Source organism: Melospiza georgiana, chromosome 3 (genome assembly GCF_028018845.1).
Source record: "Melospiza georgiana isolate bMelGeo1 chromosome 3, bMelGeo1.pri, whole genome shotgun sequence".
In the NCBI taxonomy this organism is placed as follows: Eukaryota; Metazoa; Chordata; class Aves; order Passeriformes; family Passerellidae; genus Melospiza; species Melospiza georgiana.
The window spans coordinates 82,099,072-82,120,133 of NC_080432.1; the positions used below are offsets into that span (position 1 = coordinate 82,099,072).

The 21,062-nt window shown below is 44.8% G+C and overlaps 1 protein-coding gene across 1 annotated transcript in view; it reads right to left on the bottom strand.

Moving 5' to 3' along the window:
- Positions 1 to 2,431: 2,431 nt before the first annotated feature.
- FOXO3 (forkhead box O3) overlaps positions 2,432 to 21,062 on the bottom strand; it is an 87,453-nt gene continuing 68,822 nt past the window's right edge. Inside the window, exons 2-3 of the mRNA XM_058020377.1 lie at positions 16,952 to 18,386; positions 2,432 to 6,599 (exon numbers count right to left, since the gene is read on the bottom strand). Coding sequence (XP_057876360.1) covers positions 16,986 to 18,386 — 1,401 coding nt within the window. The 3' untranslated portion in view covers positions 2,432 to 6,599; positions 16,952 to 16,985. The remainder of the gene's footprint in view (positions 6,600 to 16,951; positions 18,387 to 21,062) is intronic.

Below are 21,062 nucleotides of genomic sequence, written 5' to 3' on the forward strand. Positions count from 1 at the left end.
CTCAGAGCATGAAGTAGAGCCAAAGTCTGACATTCTGTGGTGCCAGGGCGCACAGGTGCCAGCAGCAGCATTTCCCTCAATGCCCATTGCAGAGAGCGCTGCTGGACGGCGGATCCCCAGGGAAGGGCAACATGTGGGAATTGCTCTGTGCTTTAAATTCCAGCAAAAACAAAGTTTTAGGGTATTGCCTCAAAATGAGTGAAAATTGAGGGAAAAGACTCCTGATCAGCATTATATTTGTCTTGGAAGTTGGAAATATTTTTATGAGATGCCATGTATTTTTACAGTTTTCCTCCCATTTCACCATGTCACTCATAGGACAAAGGCATCTTTAAACCTGCATGGCATAATGTAACATTAAAAGAATGTTACAACAGTTAACCTCATTTATGCCAGCTGCTCCTACTGAATTGGGACATTTTATCTCATTTTCTAGATTAAATCAGGTCCTTGGTATGTCATCAAACCATCAAAAAATAAAAGCAGGAGACGCTTTGTTCTAGCAAGTAAATGTTTTGACATATGCAAAACTGCTCATGTCATGAGTATGCAAAGAAAATCCAGGTGCAAAAATAAAAATTCCCATCTGGAGATTCTGAATTTCATCAGATAATTCCAAAGTTTTTCAAAGATTCAAATCACAGTAAAAAAAAATTAAGGCTTACTTGTTTTTTTGTTTGTTTTCTATGCTTTGTACTTATGTGATAAATACATTTTCATTTTTAAAAAATCCACAGGCAGACCCAGTGGGAAAAAAAGCTCTTGGGCTGGGTTGGGCAAAGAGAGATGCCATGAAACAGCCCAGAAGCTGCTGGCAGTGGGATGAATGTGTGTACCAGCAAGAGCAGTATCTACTCCATCTGGCTTGGGCTCCACTTCATCCAGGAAGACTTCCTTTTGAAGGGTGAGATTCCAGCCATGATGGCTCCAACCAGGAAAGGAGGTAGCCTCCCAGATTTACTTATCTCAGCCTTCTTGAAAGCACCCCAAACTTCCTTGGCAGCAGTAACCAAACAAGAGCTGTAAAATACTGTTTTCCCTGGTCTGGCTGAACTCACGACTCAGCAAATGTGGTGGGGAGCTCCTAAAATAGCTCTCTGTTGCCTCACCAGCCTCAGCAGCAACTTGAAAAGTCTTTCGCCTTCTGGGACAACTTGGAGAAGTTTTAAAGTGTTTGGACTTATTTTGAAAGTACTGTGAAAGATAAGAATTATCTATTCCAAGGCCGTGTGAACTGAAGGTCACAGCTGAGGCATTGCACAACAGACCCAAGTAGGCTCAGCACTAAACTTGCTCAGGAGTTGATCAGCTCATCTTCATCGCTGTGGCCATCCCTGCCTAAATTCAGGTTAAAGCTGAGTCCCTTTGACTTGGCACCTCACTAGGCCAAACAGTCACAATATCAGTGTCCCAAAAATCAGTGGGGCAATGCCAAGGGCATCTGGGTCCTTCCCTGGCAGAGCCTTGTTGGAGAAGCCTTGTGAAAAAAAGCAAAACAGCCCTGTTTGTGAGGGGAAGCTGTAGCTGCTGCAGGACAAGCGCACTCTCACTCTGGCAAGTTTAATGCACACTTTCTCCTGGTCAAAGGCTATTTACTCCCTGTCTGAATCTTGTGATGTTCCAGGCTGTCTCTAGTTAGAGCAAAACCTGAACAGTTCTTGCTGTGTTTAACAAGGGATATCCCCAAGCTGCTCTTTATTGCTGCAGTACTTCAGTGTAGTGTTCCTGTGGGCTCTGCACGGACAACATCACGGTTTGTCCTCCTGGAGTAATGAAAACCCCCTCCCTCCTGTGAGATTTTCTTTCTTGAAAATATAATTTCCTCCTGAAAAACGACTCAAAAAGACCATATACATCTCTGGCTTATCATCAGGGTGGGAGAAGAGTTTTTTTGTTTTCATGTCTCTAATTTCTGAGCACGCTCCCCATGGCCTCAGCTAGAGCCCTCACTATAACTTTCTGCTGAGTCAGGCTGCTGGTTTTATTATCCCAAATCCCAAACGAGTGGTTTCAAGTACTCCAGGCATTTTTCAAAGACAGTTTGAAACCCAGCCAGCCCCTGGTGGGGGGTGTAACCCTTCTCTGGACAGGCCTGTGGTCGGACTGGTTCTCTCCCAGGTCAGGCGAGCTGCCACCCCTGGAGACAACTCCCCTCTGTCCCCAGATTCAAGAGAACCTTGTGATTTTTTAGCAGCAGTAAATGATCCTCCTGGGGGTTATCTGACCACCACCTGGCTTGGCTGAAGGATTGAAGGGCCGAGGCCCATGTCAATACGCATTGACAGATATTAGGGGATGCAGGCTGGGGACCCCTGCCCAGCCACAAGTGCCCCAGCAGCCATTTTCACTTGCTGCTTGAAAGTCACCCCTTCTCCAGGTTCTGTGTAAACACATGTCTGTGTGACACAATAAAACAGAGCAAAGGCAAATGTGCAATGCAGAGATCCATTATGCTTTATTTACATGCGTCACCATCTCTTTTACAAACTAGATTACAATTTAAAATGGAATACACAAGGCAATATCTACTAACACCAAGTGGAGTAAGCACTGCGTCTCTACTTCATTTGGAAAGGGGCAGGTTTTGCTCCAAAACAAACTTCCTTCCAACCTCTGAGTAGTAAGGTAATATATTCCTCCAGGGCAGCATCCTTTTTCTTTGTTTTCCTTTTTTTTTTTGGTTTTTTGTTTGTTTTTTTTTTAATATAAAATCCTCAGTAAGACTGCAACGTGAGAGTGTCTGCTTTCAAATGAAAGTACAAGATAGCCCAAATGAAAAGTATAAACTGTTCAGCTCTTCGGTATGTAAAGACGGCCATGCACGATAAGGCTGTGGATTTAATATTCTTCCAATTTACATGGCTTGAAACAGAAACAGATAAAACAGTTTTACAGATACTGTATACATATTTTTTCCAATCATGCAACTTTTTAAAAAAAAAGTTAAACATGTGAAGCCAAATGTACAATCCATTTTTTCCAACCCATAGTTACGAAATGTATCTGGTCCCCCTTCGCATCTGTTGGCAATTCCAAAGGTATACTGTGTACTTGAAACACTTACAGGACACCAACTGCCAAGCAATGATATAATTTTGGAGAAATACATGACCTAAAAGGTAAATTTTTAAAGCAGTGGCACAACAATTTCTGGAGTTAAGCAGTGTTTAACTACCTGATTATTCTTCAAAGAAAATTTCTTTTACAAAATCATTAAATCAAGCCCCAACCTGTGACTAGAAACTGCATAAATAACACCTTTTTAGACCTTTTGTTTAGTCCAAGTGTCGAAAAGCCAACCATGTAATTGTGACCTTGACCTTCATCTGTTTGACATGATTTCACAAGGACAACTCCTAGGCATAAACATGTTCAAAGACTCAAAGGCCAAATTTTCAAAATGTAAGTTCCTCAAACTAACTATTCAAGGCTTAATTTGACACCTTAATAACTGGCCCTTTGAATTCAGGGAGATTTACCTAGCACCTCTGGAGTAAAGGGCCTTTGCTGGGCACCTCAGCAGGTGAAGAGGGTGATGAGCTTCCCCTGGGCCTGGGGGGACCTGTCCCCTCCCCGTCCTTCAAGAAGCCATGAGGGCAGAGCAGCTTGTCCCCTGCGGCCACGCTGGAGTCCCCAACGTTTGGTGCCTGATACCAGGCACTGCTGCTTGAAAATTTTGGCCCCAAAACTGAGCAATAGAAACCAAACCAAACTGAAGAGGCTGGCCAGGTCCATCCCTCTTCAGTGAGTGCTGGGATGTTCTCCAAAGCAGGGGCCCAAGCTGTCCCAGCCACGCCAATGGAAATGCTCCCCTTGACACTGCTGGGAGGCAGGTTAAGCCTTTCAGCCACTATTGCTTTTATTGTTTCTTCTAAAAAAAACTTTTCTGCCATTGATGGGCTGTCTCTAAACCAAGTGGTTTTTCTCCATTTTCTGAACAGAGCAGGCCATCATCTCTCATTTCTGCCAGTGGAAAGCAGTTCCTCTGAACCCAAGCAGGCTAAGTTGCTGGAACAGAACAGAATTTGCAGCCTTTTCATTCAAGTTTTCAACAGGCCTTCCCTTGCCTTTGACAAGAACTGAATCTGAATTAAGAAAAAAATAAATTATGGGGTTTGCTGACTTTGGCCATACCATCGAGTGAGGCTTTACTGATCTGTCAGTGACAATGGGTCTTTGGGCAGCACCACGGTCTCACTGGAGGCTCATCTGTGTAGGGATCAAAAGCTGCACCTCAGCACGGGGAGCCACTGAGTGAGCTCTGCTGACAGCCAGAACATGGGGCTGGGGCACAAGTCCAGCCTCAGGGCAGCAGCTGCAGAGAAGCCTCAGCGAAAGAAACACCAGAGGGAAGTCCTTCAGCATACACTCACATTTTGGGGTGCACCAGGAAGATAAGGGCGAATGGCACACGCTCAGGGGAGGCCAGTGATGAACTCTTGACCAATTTCAGTAAAAGGTGCCTGCAACTGGACTCGGGTAAGCAGGGTGCCCAGCTGTGCCACACAAGCATCCTGGGAAGCTGGTTGCTGATAGACATGGGCAATGTGCACCAGCCACCTCCAATGAATGTAATGAACTAGGCCACATGCTAACAAATAGAACCCCTCAGTGTAAAAAGAAAAGAGAAGTTTTTTTAAAAGGCAAATGATAAACCCTTGGCTGCTTGAAAGAGTTGATATGCTACAGGGCTATGCTACCCACAACAGCACAGAGCCTACACAGTCGTAACTGGGGGGAGAAGCCAAGAGGTGCATCTTTATGAGAGAACAGCATGGGGGCTACGGTAAAAAACCAAAACTTCCATCACACTAGGAGCCATTGTTTCACCAAAATCACCTCAGGGACCTGGAAGGTAAGGAGTGAGGAAGGGCCCACGAATGTGTGTGAGTGTTGGTGCATGACTGTGCACGTGTGGTGGCAGTGGCGAGAGGGAGTCACTCCACATTGCATGGGACACGGGTCGGTGGGAACTCATGCACTGAGACCTTGGGTTAAAATGCTAGTTTTGTTTTCCTAACATCCATGCATAATGATCCATTTCTGTACATAATAAAATATATTTATATATTTATATGCATAATGCTTTAATTCAAAGGAAAAAGAAACTTCATATATCGCTTTGGAGAATTATGTATACACTGTCCTATTCAGAACCTCTTCATACCAAATTCCTATGTACCATTGGTGTTTTCCCCTCTTTTTTTGTATCCCTCCCTCCCCCAGATACTAATAAAAAGTAATCAAACTTTCCAGATTATAGAGAGGATCTATACAGCACCATACCTTTTATTCATTATTATTATTAATTATTATCCATTTTACAAAAGAAAATCTTAGAAGCAAAATATATAAAACTGCCTTGTCTTTCAGTGTCATTTATCCTGCTACAATCTATGCTCGTATGAAAAGCCATTTGCATGATACTGTGCCATTCCCACTCCTGCTTCTTCTGCCACAATGGATTATACATAATGAGAAGGAAAAAATAATCAAGGATATGTCCAAAACAACAACAACAACAAAAATAAACAGGATCACTAATGCCATAACACACTCTGCAGTGATCTGTGCCTCAGCTCCTGGCATTGTCACTGCAAGTCACCTGCCGACGCCCAGCCGCTCAGTTTCCTTTAAGTCCTTCCAAACACATCTCTACAGGTGACTACATCCACCTCGTGTGGCAGCTCAGCCTGCAACTCCTCACCAGCTCCCCAGAGCAGTGAGGGCAGCTTTGCTAACCTAAGGCAGGAGGGGAGCCTGCTCCAGCGGGCAGGAGAGGGGCTCCTGCCTCGGTGCCTGTGAGGGCAGTGGCACCCGCTGTCAGTCTGTCCTCGTGAGCCAGGAGGCACCCACCAGCTTCCCCTGCTTTGCAACCAGCTCTGGGCTGACCCTTACGGAAAACAGGGGTGTACCATTAAACTTAAGGAAAGAATAAGAGAGAAACAAACCAACCAACCCGACAAACAAGCAGGGCACGCACATCCCCTCTCTGGAATCCAGCTGGCTGACAGGACTGACAAACGCTGTACCTTCAGAAAACCCTGACACCTGAGCGGTGCTGGGTTACAGTCATTGCCATTCATGTGCACAGTGCCTCAGATTTCCCAGGGAGAGAAAGCAAAAATGGTTCAAAATCTACGGAAATAAAACTGGAGGCTGTAGGAGGGGGAGGGTGGGCAGATAGGGAAAACCTCCAAAAAGAAAAGCCAACTTAAAACATCCCATAAACCATTAATATATTGAAACACCACATACTCATTGACAAATAACTAGTGTAAAGGTTACACAGTGTGTTCTCAACAGGATGGTGCTGAACATTGTCTCCACAGCAGGTGCTTGGCCATCCCAGAAAAGGAAGATTTTGCATACTTCAGAATGAGTTCAATTTTCAACAAAAAAAGAAAAAAAAAAAGAAAAAGAGGGAGGAAAAAAAGTAGATTCTTCACTCCAGTAAGGGGCCTATTAACAGTCTGCTTCATTAGGAAAATAATGCAGGGTTCACAAAGGTCGTAAGCTGTAAACAGTATCACTGTCCACTTGCTGACAGCAGATTTGGCAAAGGGTTCTCTCTCTACATCTCGTGTCAGTTTGAGGGCCTGGAGAAAAAAAGGAAAAAAAGACAGTGAGATTACTGCATGTAGAAAAACAAAACCAAAACCAAAAACCCCAAAACAACAACAGAAAACCCACCACAACAAAAAAAGCAACCAAGCAAACATCCAAACAAAACAACAGCTTACACTGAGGAACATTTCAGGTATGTTTGCACCCAGGAACTTCAAACATATAGCAAGGAATAAGATGACCCTGCCTGAAAATACTTTTCCCTTGCCAAGGTTCATGTGTTTCTTTGATGGCTTAGCTGCTCCCAAACAGGACAGAAAAACCCTTTCTCTGATGAAAAATGATGGTCAAGTCTGATTTACAGAAACCCAGTGCACTGTAGATTTGTTAAACATATTTCCAGGTAGAAGCAATGAAGGATCTTCCAGCTTTTCTCCATTTTTCACAATCACCTTTTCTCAGCATCACCAAAAAGCTGAATAAATCTTCTGTAAGTGTTTGACATCCACCACCACCCTTGAAGGACAGATGAAGAGGATGCTTAAGACAAACAGTAAGGAGCCACAAATTTCAGTGTGGACTTTGGGGTTTTCCATTTTCCTGCTCACACAATACACCAGCAACAGACAGGGTCCAGCTGGCTTTAAAAGCTGGGTTAGGGTCTATCTCATTCTCTAGCCAAGAAACTTCTCTGAGGAGAGAGAAGCATGGGGAAGACACCTTGGACACAGCACTGAGATGACTATGAAGAAACATGGTAGGTAGGTAAAACACTGAAAACAGATGAACATTTCAACCACGGGGGGCAAGGGGACAGAGTTTTAAAGTTATTCAGTGGCTTAGAGATACAGGCAAACACCACATAGGGTTTTGGAAAGTATGTACATTTAAACATTCCCATTAAATCCTCTCACATTTTCAGAAAGTTCACTTGGTAGACATCAGTATTGCTGGGCATGTAGCTTCTGGCTCTGAAATCACTTCTGAAAACAGGGTTTAGTCCCCTCACACCTCACACTTACTACCTTTTGAGGATTTTCCCCAAGACGAAAGATTGATGATTTTTTATACAGTGCAAGAACAAGGGGACACTGGCTGAAACCAAAAAGCCATTGAGTCGATTACAGGAATGTCTTTACTTTGAAAAGACCCTGACAGCAGGCAGCTTCATGAAAAATGGTGGATTTAGTGGAACTGCTGCTTTAACCAGGATGGGCATCTCCTGCAAGGAGGATCACTCAAACTGTCTCCTGTCTAAGGTGCCAGGCACTGATCCTATGATAACAATTTATTAAAATGACCTATTCTGATAATGCTAAATGATTGATGGAAATTTAATCATTTTGTCTCATGGTTATTAAAGCAACAGTGTGACAGCTGCTCCCTGTGCCATTAGGGGAGAACTTCATTCAGCACAGCTTAGGGAGCAGACAGATTGTGCATTTCACCCAAACAAAATTTGACTTTAGCCTTAATTATGTGGAGGGGTTTGGGGTAGACTGTTTTGTGAATAAAGGGATTTCTGACTGGATCAACATATTGATTTCTTCATTTTCAAAGGGCAAATTAAGGCTGGCCTCTCGTTAATGTTACTGCCTGCCAGTGACTCCCTTTGGTGTGCCCCGATGGCCGTAACGAGGTCAGCAGGAGATACCCAGACAGCCTGGCAGCCCCCAGTAAAACCTGGCCAGTGGCTCACAAGCAGCTCAAGCAAGTGCAAGCCCATTTCTCTACTTCTTAAAGCCTGAGCACCAGAGAGGGCTGGAAATGAGCGACTTCCCAAAGCACAACACCCTCTGAAGGCAAGGCTCGTGTCCCAAATGCCACAGCCCAGCAAGTCAGCTCCCTCTCAGGCAGCTGCCAGTTATGTTGAGCTTGGACTTAACTGTGGCACATGTGAGAAATCTTGCTGACTTTGAATAAAGCTATTGATTAAAAGTAAAAGAGTACAGAAACTCCCAATAAAGCACCAGAGTACTGCCTAATGTTAAAATTAAAAATCTATGTGAAGCATTATACTATGAAACCAAGCGATGAGAAAAAAAACTGGAGGATGGGTTAAGCTGAGCATCTTTTGTGGAAGTGGCACTACCAAATATTTTTTCTTGTGGGACCTGTACTTCAGACAGTGCCGACATTTTGGAGACAGATGCACAGCTGAGGTGTGCATCACATAACAAAACCAAACTATGTCCATTTTCACACCTCTGCTGACATGGACTTTGCAAATGGATTAAAAATGAAAAGAGCTAGATCAAAGTCTTAACCTGCCTGCCTTCAAATTACCCTGTTAACATCTGTAACAGACTCATGCAGTCTTGCTTTCTGTCTCACCACAAAAAGCCTATTTACCCTGAGTTAGCAGCCAGCTACCCCACAGCTGGGTATCTGTATCAAGGCAGGGAAACAAGTGCTCCAGTTATGCCTTCATTTATCACAGAGTCATAGAATGGTTTGGGCTGGCAGGGACCTTATAGATTGTCTAGTCCAATCCCCCTGAAGTAAGCAAGAACATCTTCAACTAGATCAGTTTGCTCAGAGCCCCATCCAAGCTGGCCTGGAGCAGTTTCAGGGATGGGTCATCCACCCCACCACCTCACTGGGAACCTGCTGTGGTGTTTTACCACCCTCATTGTAAAAAAACGCTTTCCTCTTATTTTTTCTAAATCTACCCTCTTCTGGTTTAAAACGATTACCCTTGTCCTGTTGGAACAGGCCCTGCTAAAAGCTTTGCAAACAGTCATGCAGGAGATGAGATGTCCCTTTCTTCTGTCCTATTCTCTGCCTCCCCATCCTCTACCTTGCTACTGACCAGTTACAAATGCTACTCTCATTTTACTGTGGCCAAGCTGACCAGTTCTGATCTCCCTCCAGAAACAACATTTCTTCACCCCTGTCTCCCATCATTCCATCACTTAACTGGACTCCCAAGCCCCATGTCAGCTTGTGCACCACCAGAGCACTCTGAAGAATCATCTGCCACCTGCTGATTTCTCCCTTTGATCCCCAGTGGGGCCAATTATGAAGCACTGGAAATTTCTTTAGAACAGAAAGGTGACGTGGTGATGCTCCCCAGAGCAGGGCATAGGTAACGTGCCCTGGATTATCAGTGAGCCAGCACAGCCACCAGCACATGAAGTTTTCTGCTGGAAGAAAAGCTGTGTGCTCCTTTACACAATTATAGTATGAGAATCTGCACTGCCAACACAGAGCTCCTCTCTATGGCAGCCTAACATGGATCTCCTGATTTGGCTGGAAGGCTTGTTCAGTGGATCTCATCTTGGAAAGTATCACCCTTTGGAGGTCTGTAAAACAAGCATTCTCCCTGGGTACCACTTTGGAACAACTCTCCAGGGACAGGAAATCCCAGTAACTACTTTTACTGTCTAGACACTTGGGATGCAAACATTTTCAAGGAAACTTGTGTCCTTTAGTGACAGATGTGCATTCGTTCTGGTGCCTCCGCCCTCCTATTTGTCATCGCTTCTAGCAACTGAACTTCTACTCCGAAGTGGGGATAGACTCAAAAAGCAAGACTTGATTTTGTGTGGTTACAAGTTAATATTCTGCCTGAGGTTCACAGCTGAAGATGGAAAAATAAACAGAATTTGCTTAAAAACAAGTAAGGAAGATAGCTACTGTGGCCAGTCTTTCTGTAACAACAAAACCACAGCATGAGATTTATATTTCAAGCACAATAAAAACTGGAAATCCCAATGCCCACAGCAGGTATGCCACAGTGACACCCTACAGGCTGCACAAGGATGCCACAGGATGGCCCAGTGCTGAGGGACAACACTGAGGTCAGGGGACAAAGCCCAAGGACAAAAAAAAGACTTGGCAACTTAATGTGGCTTTATTTCCTGAACTTTCAGGCATGTTGCAACTTCGCCTTTTCTCTTTAAATTCTGCTCATAAAAATAGATTTTTCCCAGCTCAGAACTGGGGGCAGAGAATAAGGGTTGAAGGATGGAAAGAGGAAGAACGCCAGCACAGAACCAGGCACATAAGGCACAAAAGTATCTCTTTTCCTTCTGTTGCCGCTCTTCTTCCAAGGAACACTGCAAACCATAGGAGACAACCAAGTATTTTGGAAGTAAATGTAATTTAAGACAGCAGATCATTTTCTCATCCTGTACCAGTGCCCTGGGAAATGCCAGAACTGTAGTGAGGTGCCACGACTATTTATAAGCAGATTATTCTGATATCCACTGCTCTACAGCACCATATACAAGTCCAGGCTGGAAGAGATCAGCATGATCTGGTCCAACTTTCTGTTCAAGTCAGGAGATGCAGGCAGTGCAAGGAAAAAACAATGGGCAAGACATTCAGCCCAGCTATAGAAGTGCATAAGCACAAGCCATTCTCCACATCATCATCTGGGAAAAGTGGCCTTTTTCCTGGAGGAATGGCAGACAGCCGTGGCTGCACAGCAGCTTCCGCTAGCCGAGCTGTGTCCCTGTCCGATTCCTGCTCAGCAGATGTCCCTCTGCCAGACTCCAATAACTGCCACCCTGTGCAGCAATCTGAGTGGAAAAGCTGATTAAACATCCCCAGCAGACTGGACCAGAGCAGGCATTCCCACCACCCAGCCACCGGCACCTGATTTAACGGGGTCAGCATCCCCACACACCACTCGGGATTTGATCGAGGACAGTGCTGATGGGAACATCCTGCTGGAGCTCCTTCACCATTGGCACCAGGGGCCCAGCGTGGCTCCTTTCTTCATCCCCCTTCCCCAGGCCAGGACAGAAAGGCTGGCTATCAGTACTATTCCATCGTGCACTCCCACTGCCACACTGTACCTGGGCTTTTTGGCTGGCATCAACACAAGACTTAAACCTCTCCAGCTGTCAGTTCATCACCTGGGCTGAGTGCCCAATTGATATGAAAAAAAGATCCCGACCTTTCCTCAGCTGCATGACGCTATGTTTCTAAAAAGGAGCTCTTATTACGCACTTCTTCAAGAAAACATGCTTTCATGGGGGCTATTTAAAAGTCTGGCTCAAAGGAAGGAATGAACAAAGAAAAGCCACCTGTAACCAGCCCAGTTATCAGGCAAACCACATACCGAGGGACCAACACTGATCTGCAGCTCTAAACAGTCATTAAGGATCATTCACACGAGACAGACGATTTGCAAAGACTCATTCTGTAGCAAAACCTGTGCACTGCTGATCCAAGGAGGAAAGCACTGGGGAGACCAGTTGATGCGGGCTGTGCTAAAAATATCGGTTTGTGCTGTCATCTGGTGAGAGTATGTCATCCTGTAATCTTAGCATCTGCAGGGACAGCAAGTTTCTGCCTAATTATTGCTGCTGAATCACATGACAAAGCATGAGGTTCTAAAAAATACATCTATATAAAACACCACCAGAAGAACACCCAAACCACAGGATAAGACCACTGTCCTGGCTTCAGCTGCTTTACACTCACAACAAAAGCCCGTGGAGCCAATCCTGGTTTTTACAGATCTCTTCTCTGGCTTAATAAAACCCCAAACAATAAACCCAGATTAAAAACATACCAGAACAAAAAAGCCCTACTCCCAGAAGGAGTGAGCAATTCATTTGTGTGTCAGCTCCTGCTGTCTTCACACAGCAAAAGCCACAGCATCCCTGCAAGCCCAGGACTGGCCTCTGGATGCAAGAGGCTTTGATGAGCTTCAGTGGGACCTCATGGGGGACAGTCCCAATGGGGTTTGCCACAATATCCCCCTCTCCTCCTCCCTAGCAGCCACGAGCACAGAGTTTGTTCCTTGGCCACAGATGTATTCCCCAGCCACTGAGGAGCCTGCTCAGGGCAGGCCCTCCTTGGAGTTGAAGGGATCCCTGTTCCCCACAAAATACATTTTCTACATAGATATTTTTGTTCAAAGACTAAACTTGGCATGTGTAGAGTTCAGCTAGTCACAAAACCACCTTTCAAAACTTGGGCTGGCAGAAACAACATTTAAATGTTACAAGTGCCACCACCTTAACCACTGGCCTACTAGAAACGGAGCAGAAGAATGTGCTGCTCTTGAATTTCCTCTAGATTTTTTGAAGGTGGACAGCTCCACCTTAGCTCTGTGTAAAAAACCTGGCAGTCCTATTCCTAAGACCTCATTTTTCAAAATAAGAGAAAAGGAAGTGCAGCTATGGTCCTGAGGCAGTCACATGTCATCAGGTAAGAGGTCAAGTAATTCAGCTTTCATGGGCAGAAGTTTTCTGGCAATAAACAAAAATCATTTTCTTTGTGGCAAACTGCACACAACTCTCTGATTCAAAACTCCATCCAAATGGAGATCTTTGACTACCGATTTTCACTTTTAAGGTGGTGCTGTAAACATGAAGTCATCCTCAGACCAATTTGTCTTAGGTATGAATTGTACAGAGAATTGGCTGAACACCAATTAACAAACTGGCAAGTAGTCCAAGCTGATATGGACTAATGAATGACTAACAGACATTTTGTTAGGTTTCCTAAGATTTTTTTCACCAGAGATGTTAATCATCAAGTGTGAATGCTACGTGACTATTTGCAGCTTGTATATTCTGCAATAAAAAGATGTAGGACCTAGATGATACTAGTGGAAAATGAGTGACTTTAACTCATCTGTCAAGTATCTTACATGTAATTTTCAGATAAATCAACCTGAGTCCAGCACAGCTCTGTTACAGAGCCCAGAGGCACCCTAATAAATGACACACTGAAACCTCCTTCAGAAGATGCAGCTTAGATGAGTTTTTCAGACTATGTCACTAACTCAAGAAGTTCCTGCCCTGCTCGTGCTGAGCCCTTCTCCACTCTTTGCCTAACCCTGACAGCATTGCTGCCTACATGATGCCATTGTAAACTGGATCACTGAAACATTCCAGGCAAAAGCAACTTCTTGGATGAGTTTTGGTGCTGGAGAAAATGTTTGCTCATGCAGCAACTGCTCACCAGCTCCTGACCTTCCAGGCAGCAGCACAAGTCCTGAAGTCTTCCCTGATGCTATCTTTTGGGATTATTCCTCGGCAAAAGCCAAGTCCCTTTGAACTTTCCAGGTGAGACAGACCCTGGAGCAAAGTGCAGAGTTGTGGGAATCCCAATATAAGACAAGAACCCATTAATTTCAAAATAAAAGGTATTCTAGAGACAGGTGAAGGAATAGTGATGCCTATTTATTGCTAAACCCTCTGAAATACCAAAGTGATGATTATCTGAGTGGGTGGAGGGCATTTTCCAGTGCTTTTGGAAAGTAGGTAGAGAGAGAGGAACAGAGGCCCCAGGCAGTATAAGAGGGGGAAATTTTGACTGAGCGAATAAAGCAAGAAAAAAAAAAATTGATTTTCTCTATTCCTTCTTGTAAGAGGAAAAAAAAAAAAAAACCTAACCGAACCCAAATTCATTTATGCCTCAATGAGGCTCCTCTGAAAGGCTGGGCCTGGGCAGCCTCATGGGCACGGGTTGGTGGGGTGGGACTGGCCAGGGTTCTTTGCAGGGACCATGCACAGGCTTGTGTGCAGCAAATGTGCACAGCCACTAAACCTGCAACAGTGGCATCTCCTGCAGGGTTTTTTAATTTCCCTACGAAGAAACTGTAGTTGATTTTCTTCCAAAGTAAACCTCCCTCAATACCTAAGTATGTATAAATTAAATACCTGTGTATTTGCCTTCTTTCTTTTCTTCCTGAAAACTGACTCCAATGTTTCTCTTATTTTTAATAGAACACACAGCACTCACTATTCCTAGGTATGACAATAATCCATTGTAACCACTTTTGCCTGCCTGCAAAGCATACATGGCTGTCCTAGTGAAACGGATTTAACATAAGCAATTGTCAGGCTGTTCTGCCAAAAACATACCCCAGTCTTTGGACTTGTAAAGATTCATTACTGGGGCCATGAACACTGCTGAGAGAAGATTTTAATTCAGGGATCCCTACTGCTGCAGTGGAGAAGTAACCAAGAAAAGCAATTCAGAACGACCGCATCTGATGTCATGCGAGAAGCCCCTATCAAAACGCGAGATGCTCACAGGGAGGCAAACTCTCAAAGAGTGCTGCTTTACAGATGAGGAAGGGTGCATGATGAACCAGCTCAGCAGAAATCATCTGTGCTTGCACCTGATACCAGAGGCACCCCACAGCAGCCGGTCCACTTGTCAGAGAGAGGGAGAGAGGCTTCCACAGATGACTGGACAGTAATCCACCGAGGAGAGCTGTCTCGTTAATAAATCTGTCCTCTGCAATGAGACTCCGCTCACACAGATGTGTCAGCTCCTTTATTCAGAGGGAGCAGGCTGAAAAAGATCATGGCAGCTACGCTTTCCATGGATGCCAGAGGCCAGGATGAAGAGGCAGCAGGGAGCATCAGTGAGGAGGTGGGGTGTTGTGTCTCCTCCATGCTGCTCACACAAGTCCCCCTTGGTGGCTGCTACCTACACGCAGCACATGAAGCTATGGAAGCAAGAGGCTGCCCTACTTGCTTGTGTCAAGCAAAACTGTCAATAACATCTATTTTTCAGGCCCCATTTGACAGATTGTACTGCTGGATGTTGCACAGCAATAAAGTCCCTACAGCCTTTTTTTTTACATCATGCAATGAAGCTTTTTCAATCCAAGCAGCTCACACAACTGAAGGAAGAGATAAGTGGTCAGCAAGTACAACCTGCTGCGAACTTCTGCTTCCTCAATTTTGAATCAAATCTCTTTTTCCCCCCCCTTTCTTTTCCTAAATTCTTCACAACCAGAACTGAAGAAACCCCAAAATTCATCTGTGGCCCTGGCATTGCCACATTGCTTCCTTGCTCAGGGTTCGTGGGATGCAGTGTCCTCTACAGGCCTTCTCCGCAGCCCATCTCCTGGCTGTGCATTGCAAGGCTCTTGCTGAGAGTGAGAAGATGTGTGAGAACCAGAGCAAATCCTTGCACTGACAAAGGACTGTGCACACCAACAACTCCATCAGAGCAGGGCAGCTTTGCAGGTGGACTGAAAGCAGGCTGCCTGGCAGCCTTGCTGTCCCTCACAGAGAACAGATAACAGCACGTATCCTGAGGTGCTCTGTACGCACAGGAAACAGGAAAACATTCTCCAGGTTCACCACTGCTGCTCACCTACCACAAAGCTTCCCCTTGAACATCTAACTGTGAAACAGTGAATGAAAATGCAATTAAAGATGAAAGGGGCAAATTATGCACTGTAAAGTCAAAGGACACTGACTCCTTCTTTCTGTCCTTCACCTGGAAAATAAGAAAGCTGGAAGTAAGCTGTAAACTGAATGAATGCCTCATTTAACCTCACCACTGAGATGCTCTACATACTATTCTGAAGTTAATAGAACACTTTCAATAATTTATAGCTAACCTTTTATCCTACTACATTTTGAAATTTACTCCCTTATACTAATAAATAAACAAAGGAGAAAGGGCACTTTGTGTGGCATCTGCCCTATGAGTCAGGGAATATGTATGTGTGAGCAGGCAGAGGTATGGGCAGGATCCTGAAGAATCACAAAAGAATGACAGAAACAATGATTACAAGCCCCCAGCTGTGGAAAAGAAGCAACAGAAAAAACCACATCAATCTTGAAAAAAAATTAATCTGAAGAAGCTAACATTTAAAAAACACCTATGTCAGAACCTCAATCTACAGATATTCTCTTGGATGAGTCCAAAAGAAAAAGATGTCTACCCCATTCAGGGAGGGGGGAGGAGGAAAACAGTTATTGCATACTTAAAACATTAAGTAGGCCAGGACATTCCTGAGACCAGGATCCCACCAATATATAATTCCTGCATTTGATACCTTTTTTTGGCCAAGAAATACAATTTTACAAAAAAGCAAACCCAAACAACTTTGCTAGTGTTGCTAAGCCACAGCAGCGGCACAACTCTGATTCTGTCCAGATCTGTCCCACACACCCGATCCCAAGTGAGTGCGCTGATCTTGCAAAGACACTCTTCCTCCTCCCCCACAGCAACTCTGCTCCACTGACTGCAGAGCCCCTCGCCCCATCCCTGTGTAACACAGCTTGGGTACACGTGGCATCAGCTGCAAGAGGGAATCCATCTGTTGCGACTTCAAAGAAGACGAGTTAGAGCTCTGTGATTCCTAAAAACCACAAATATTCCACCTTGGTTTGCCTGATTTGTCATTAACATTTCTCATGCCTAAATTAAGAAGGCCGCTGAACACCAGATGCGTGCCGACAGTGTTGCAGTGGAGCAGCTTTTATAGCTTAGCCTCGTTTCCTTCCACACCTCCACGTTTCTTGGTTGTGCCTGTTGCATACCAACACACAGCAAGCCATCACAAGCCAAATTACTATTATTAGTGAGCACTAACTATTAAGGGTTCGGTGCAAACTCCAATAAAACTAAGGAACCAATTATTTTACCACATCTATGGGGCACTGACCTGTTTGCCTGTTTTCCCTGTTCTCAAAGATCCTTCAGCCTGGTACCCAACTCTGTGATGAAGCCTGTTTAGCACCAGTGAAGTTCCCCACATTCAGACTGACAACGTTCTGAGCTGAGATGAGGGAATCAAAGTTAAAATCCAGCCCATCGGCATCCATGAGTTCACTGCGGATAATGGACTCCATGTCACACTCCAGGCTCCCATTGAAAATGTCCAGGTCCAAGTCACTGGGGAACTTCTCGTGTCCCATGACCGGGAGGTTCACGCTAGAGGAGTACAAAGAGGAGCCTGACAGCGGGTCAGAAAGTGTTTGCATAGACTGATTGACAGGTGACTGCTGATGTTTGGTGGATCCCAAGCTGTTGGAGTCACTCAAGCCTATGTTACTGATGGAATTGGACAAGGCACGGCTGCCACTAAGAGAGGAGTTGTGGGACTGGTGCTGGTGATGGGACAGGTTCTGACTGACCAGACCGCCCTGGCTGGACTGCGCGGCAAACGACATCATGGGGTCGTTGCGGAGCATTATATTCCTGCGGGAATTCTGGGCGGACACAGCTGTGCTGGCTTGTGACATGAGTGGGTCAGACTGTGTCATCATGACATCGCTGTGACTAAGCGCATCAGAGGTGAGGAGATCCTGCAGCGTCTGGTTGTTGTAATGAGAAATGGAAGAGAAGGTGGCCTGCTTGTTCTCCTGAATCGTCTGCATGGGCGACTGGCGGAGGGAATTCAGGGACGACGGCCCAAACACAGCGTTGTTGAAACTACTTGACGGGGAGCCCAGCCCTGAACCTTTGGAACCATAAGGAAAACTGGAGCTTCTCTGCATTATCCCTCCTGTGGGTGACTGCTGGGAGGGAGGGAGTGTTATATTGTCCAAGAGGTCATCCATGAGGTTATCAGTCAGTCCATCATTCAAGTTCATTGTCCCAGCCATATCAGTCAACCTAGGCAACTCCACAGTGCACGGTTTGTTTACCGATGGGGACAAGCTCGATGGACTACTGTACAGCATGGGAGAAAGTGGAGCATCATCATCTTGAACATCATCGAGCTCGGTGCTTGCCAAAATTGGCGACAAGCGGCCACTGATCGTACTGGCGTTTGAATTTGTACGGGAGCGAAAATCTGTCCATGCATCCAGCTCGTCGCTGCTGCGGGAGGTGGGACTCCCTGGCCACTTGGAGAGCTGGGAAGGGCTGTCCTCACTCGTCTCCTGGGCCGTCTGCAGGGCTGCCTTTTTCTTCGCCGCCCGCCCTCTGCTCTTGGTGTACTTGTTGCTGTTGTCCATTGACACAGCGCGCCTCCGGGGCGCCTTGCCGCCTTTTCCACCATCTGGATTGATCATCCACCAAGAGCTTTTCCCGGTGCCTTCATTCTGCACCCTGACGAATCGGCTGTGGAGTGACAAGTTGTGTCGGATCGAATTCTGCAGGAAAGGAACAAAACAAAGCGTCAAGACCAGCACCCCACTTCTTTTACTACCCAAATCTCAATCATTAAACCAACATCCCATGATAACAGCAACACGAATAAAATCATTGGACCCTCCTGGACATCTTTGTGAATTTCTCAGGTGCTGGATATGGGAGGGCTGGAGTGTGACTGTGGCATGGCAGCGTTCTGCTGGAAAGCAAGCCCCAAGCTTGCACCAGCTGTGCATTCCTTGTGCCCATCTCCATACCCCTAAAAACTTCATCCTAAGAAAAGGTGACATTGCTGAGAGAGTGACATTCTTGCTAGAAAGGAGCTAGATGTTTCTCCCTTACTTTTTACTCAGGACAAACTATTACTATCAGTAATCTTGCTATCAGTTCCTTGAAATAAAAACTGCAAAGGCACAACAAAACTCTGGCTGGAGGGGTAGTCACACTCATTGCAGCCTCTGCAAATGTCTTTTTAATTCTTCATGGGCACGTGTGCTGTATATTTGTTATAATAATTCCTGAGAAAACTGCAAGTGCTGTTGCTCCTCTCCCACAGGCACTCTGTGCATGACTAAGCTGTACTTTCTCTCTTGATTAGAGGCACCAGAATTATGCCCATACGGCAGTAGCTGGCCAGCTGTCCCCTCGCTATAGTATCCTCACCGTCTTCAAAACATGATGTGACACAGTGTGCAACGATATCCCTGTCCCTGTAAGCTGCTGGATGCAGAGCTGTATGAGGCTGCTGTACACAGCCGGATGCTCCGTGCTGTACAGGATGCTATGGAATACAGGGCTCTCAGGGGAGCCTGCACACAGCCTGCTCCTGCACCCTACCTGCTCGCACTAGTCAGCAGCATCAAACTGCCCAAACACCACGTTAGCCCAAACTGGAGATATCCACCTCACAATCAGAAAGAGCCCGAGAAAACCAGCCCACGGTAGCCCCAGAGAAACGGCACCAGATTTAAACCAAAATAACTGAGATGAAAATCCCACTCCAGTCATCCTGCTGATCTTGTGCTTAAAATATGGATCAAAGAAAGGAAAAGCAAATAGTATTTGTTAGTGTGAATGCTCCCAGGTTTGGTAAACCAACATTTTTTTCCGATGTGGAAATCCAAAAGATTTTTGGAGCGATCCCATATTCCTTTGAGAAAGCCCTTGTGCTATTCCTCTAAGTTTAAAGAGTGTAGAGTTCTTTTTTCCTAAATTTTGGCAATTACCAGGTGTATCTATGAAAAGGATAAAATCATGTTTGTCCTATCAACATCTTTTAAAAACACATAGTCAGCAAGACCATAACACAATAAAACCATTCAGAGCAAGTGCCCTTCATTTACAAAACAGTGAAGAAACTACAGATTTAAATGGGCAAAGAATGAATCAATCAAGAAATCATTCACCTCAATATTTGCATCCTTAGGAAACATGGATGCTTGACATAAATAAACTGGAGATACATATAAAGAAGTACGGCCCAGCTGTTTTTTAAGAACAATTCTTTTCAGTATAAAATGCCTTTCTTTCCTCACTGTTTTGTGGTTTTTGTCAGATTGTGAAATGGAAAACATGCCTGAAGTTCTTGCACGCAGACAGCAGACGTGGTTGTGATTATCACTTAACAAAAAGAGAAATCATATGGACCATGCTTCAAAACAGCAACTGTTGTTTTAAACAATTTACACACAGCAACTGATCGGACTTTGCTGACATGCTCAAGAGAAGTTTGGGTCAGTGCCTCAGCTATAAACATGCCCATTTCTGAGCAACTATCATGCCATCAAAATATAGTGGATTGAATTGCATCATAATAATTCTTCAGCCTAAGGAGGGGAAAAGCTTTTTATTGTTTAACTGATGGCATTTTACAATATTTTGAGTCTGGCAACAGTCTAGCTTCTAATAACTAGGTACCACTCCTTACTTTTTCAGGTTTCTCCCTGTAAAACTGGCTGGAGAACCGATTTTTTTTGTTTAAAATAACCTTTCTTGATACTCCAGCCTGTACTGCATCTCTGCAGGTAGCTCTCACCCTCAGTCCCTGTAATGTCCATGGACTACCACTTATGAGAACATCTGTATGGGGATTTCTCCATGCAAAGTCCAGGCCAGGCTTCAAAAGGCACAGGAGCTATGCTGCTCCCCACCTAAAAACGCTGGGTAAAAGAATACATGGCATCATGACTCTTGCTAATGAAAAATAAATCTCAGAGAGGAGAAACACCTGAGGTGGCATGCGCAGTGTGCCATGCACAGCTTCAGATATAAAAAAACTCAGCCAAAGTGCCAGCAGCTAACAGTTTTCAGCCTACAGTATTCTCATTAAAGGGGCTATTTCTGCTGCTGGTATCCGTAGTATGAAAGTATTTGGCTTAAAACCATGAAAAATCCTAAATGGTAAAACTGTGAGACTGAGGAACCTTTCAGGATGAGGACTGCTGCATGTGTGGATACGTACATGGACATGTGTAATTTTCTTATTATATCTTTTTGCTCAGTGTCGGTTTTACTCAAATAATAAAAGAATGTAATAATCCTTCTGCATTGAAAATTGGTAGTTATAAAAAATCCAAGCAGTTTGTTTTCCTTTACATTAAGCACTATGCCACTTATAATCCTGCTTCTGTTTTTCTTTGCTTTTCCTCTGCAGGAAGATTTTCTTAGGCATAATTGTG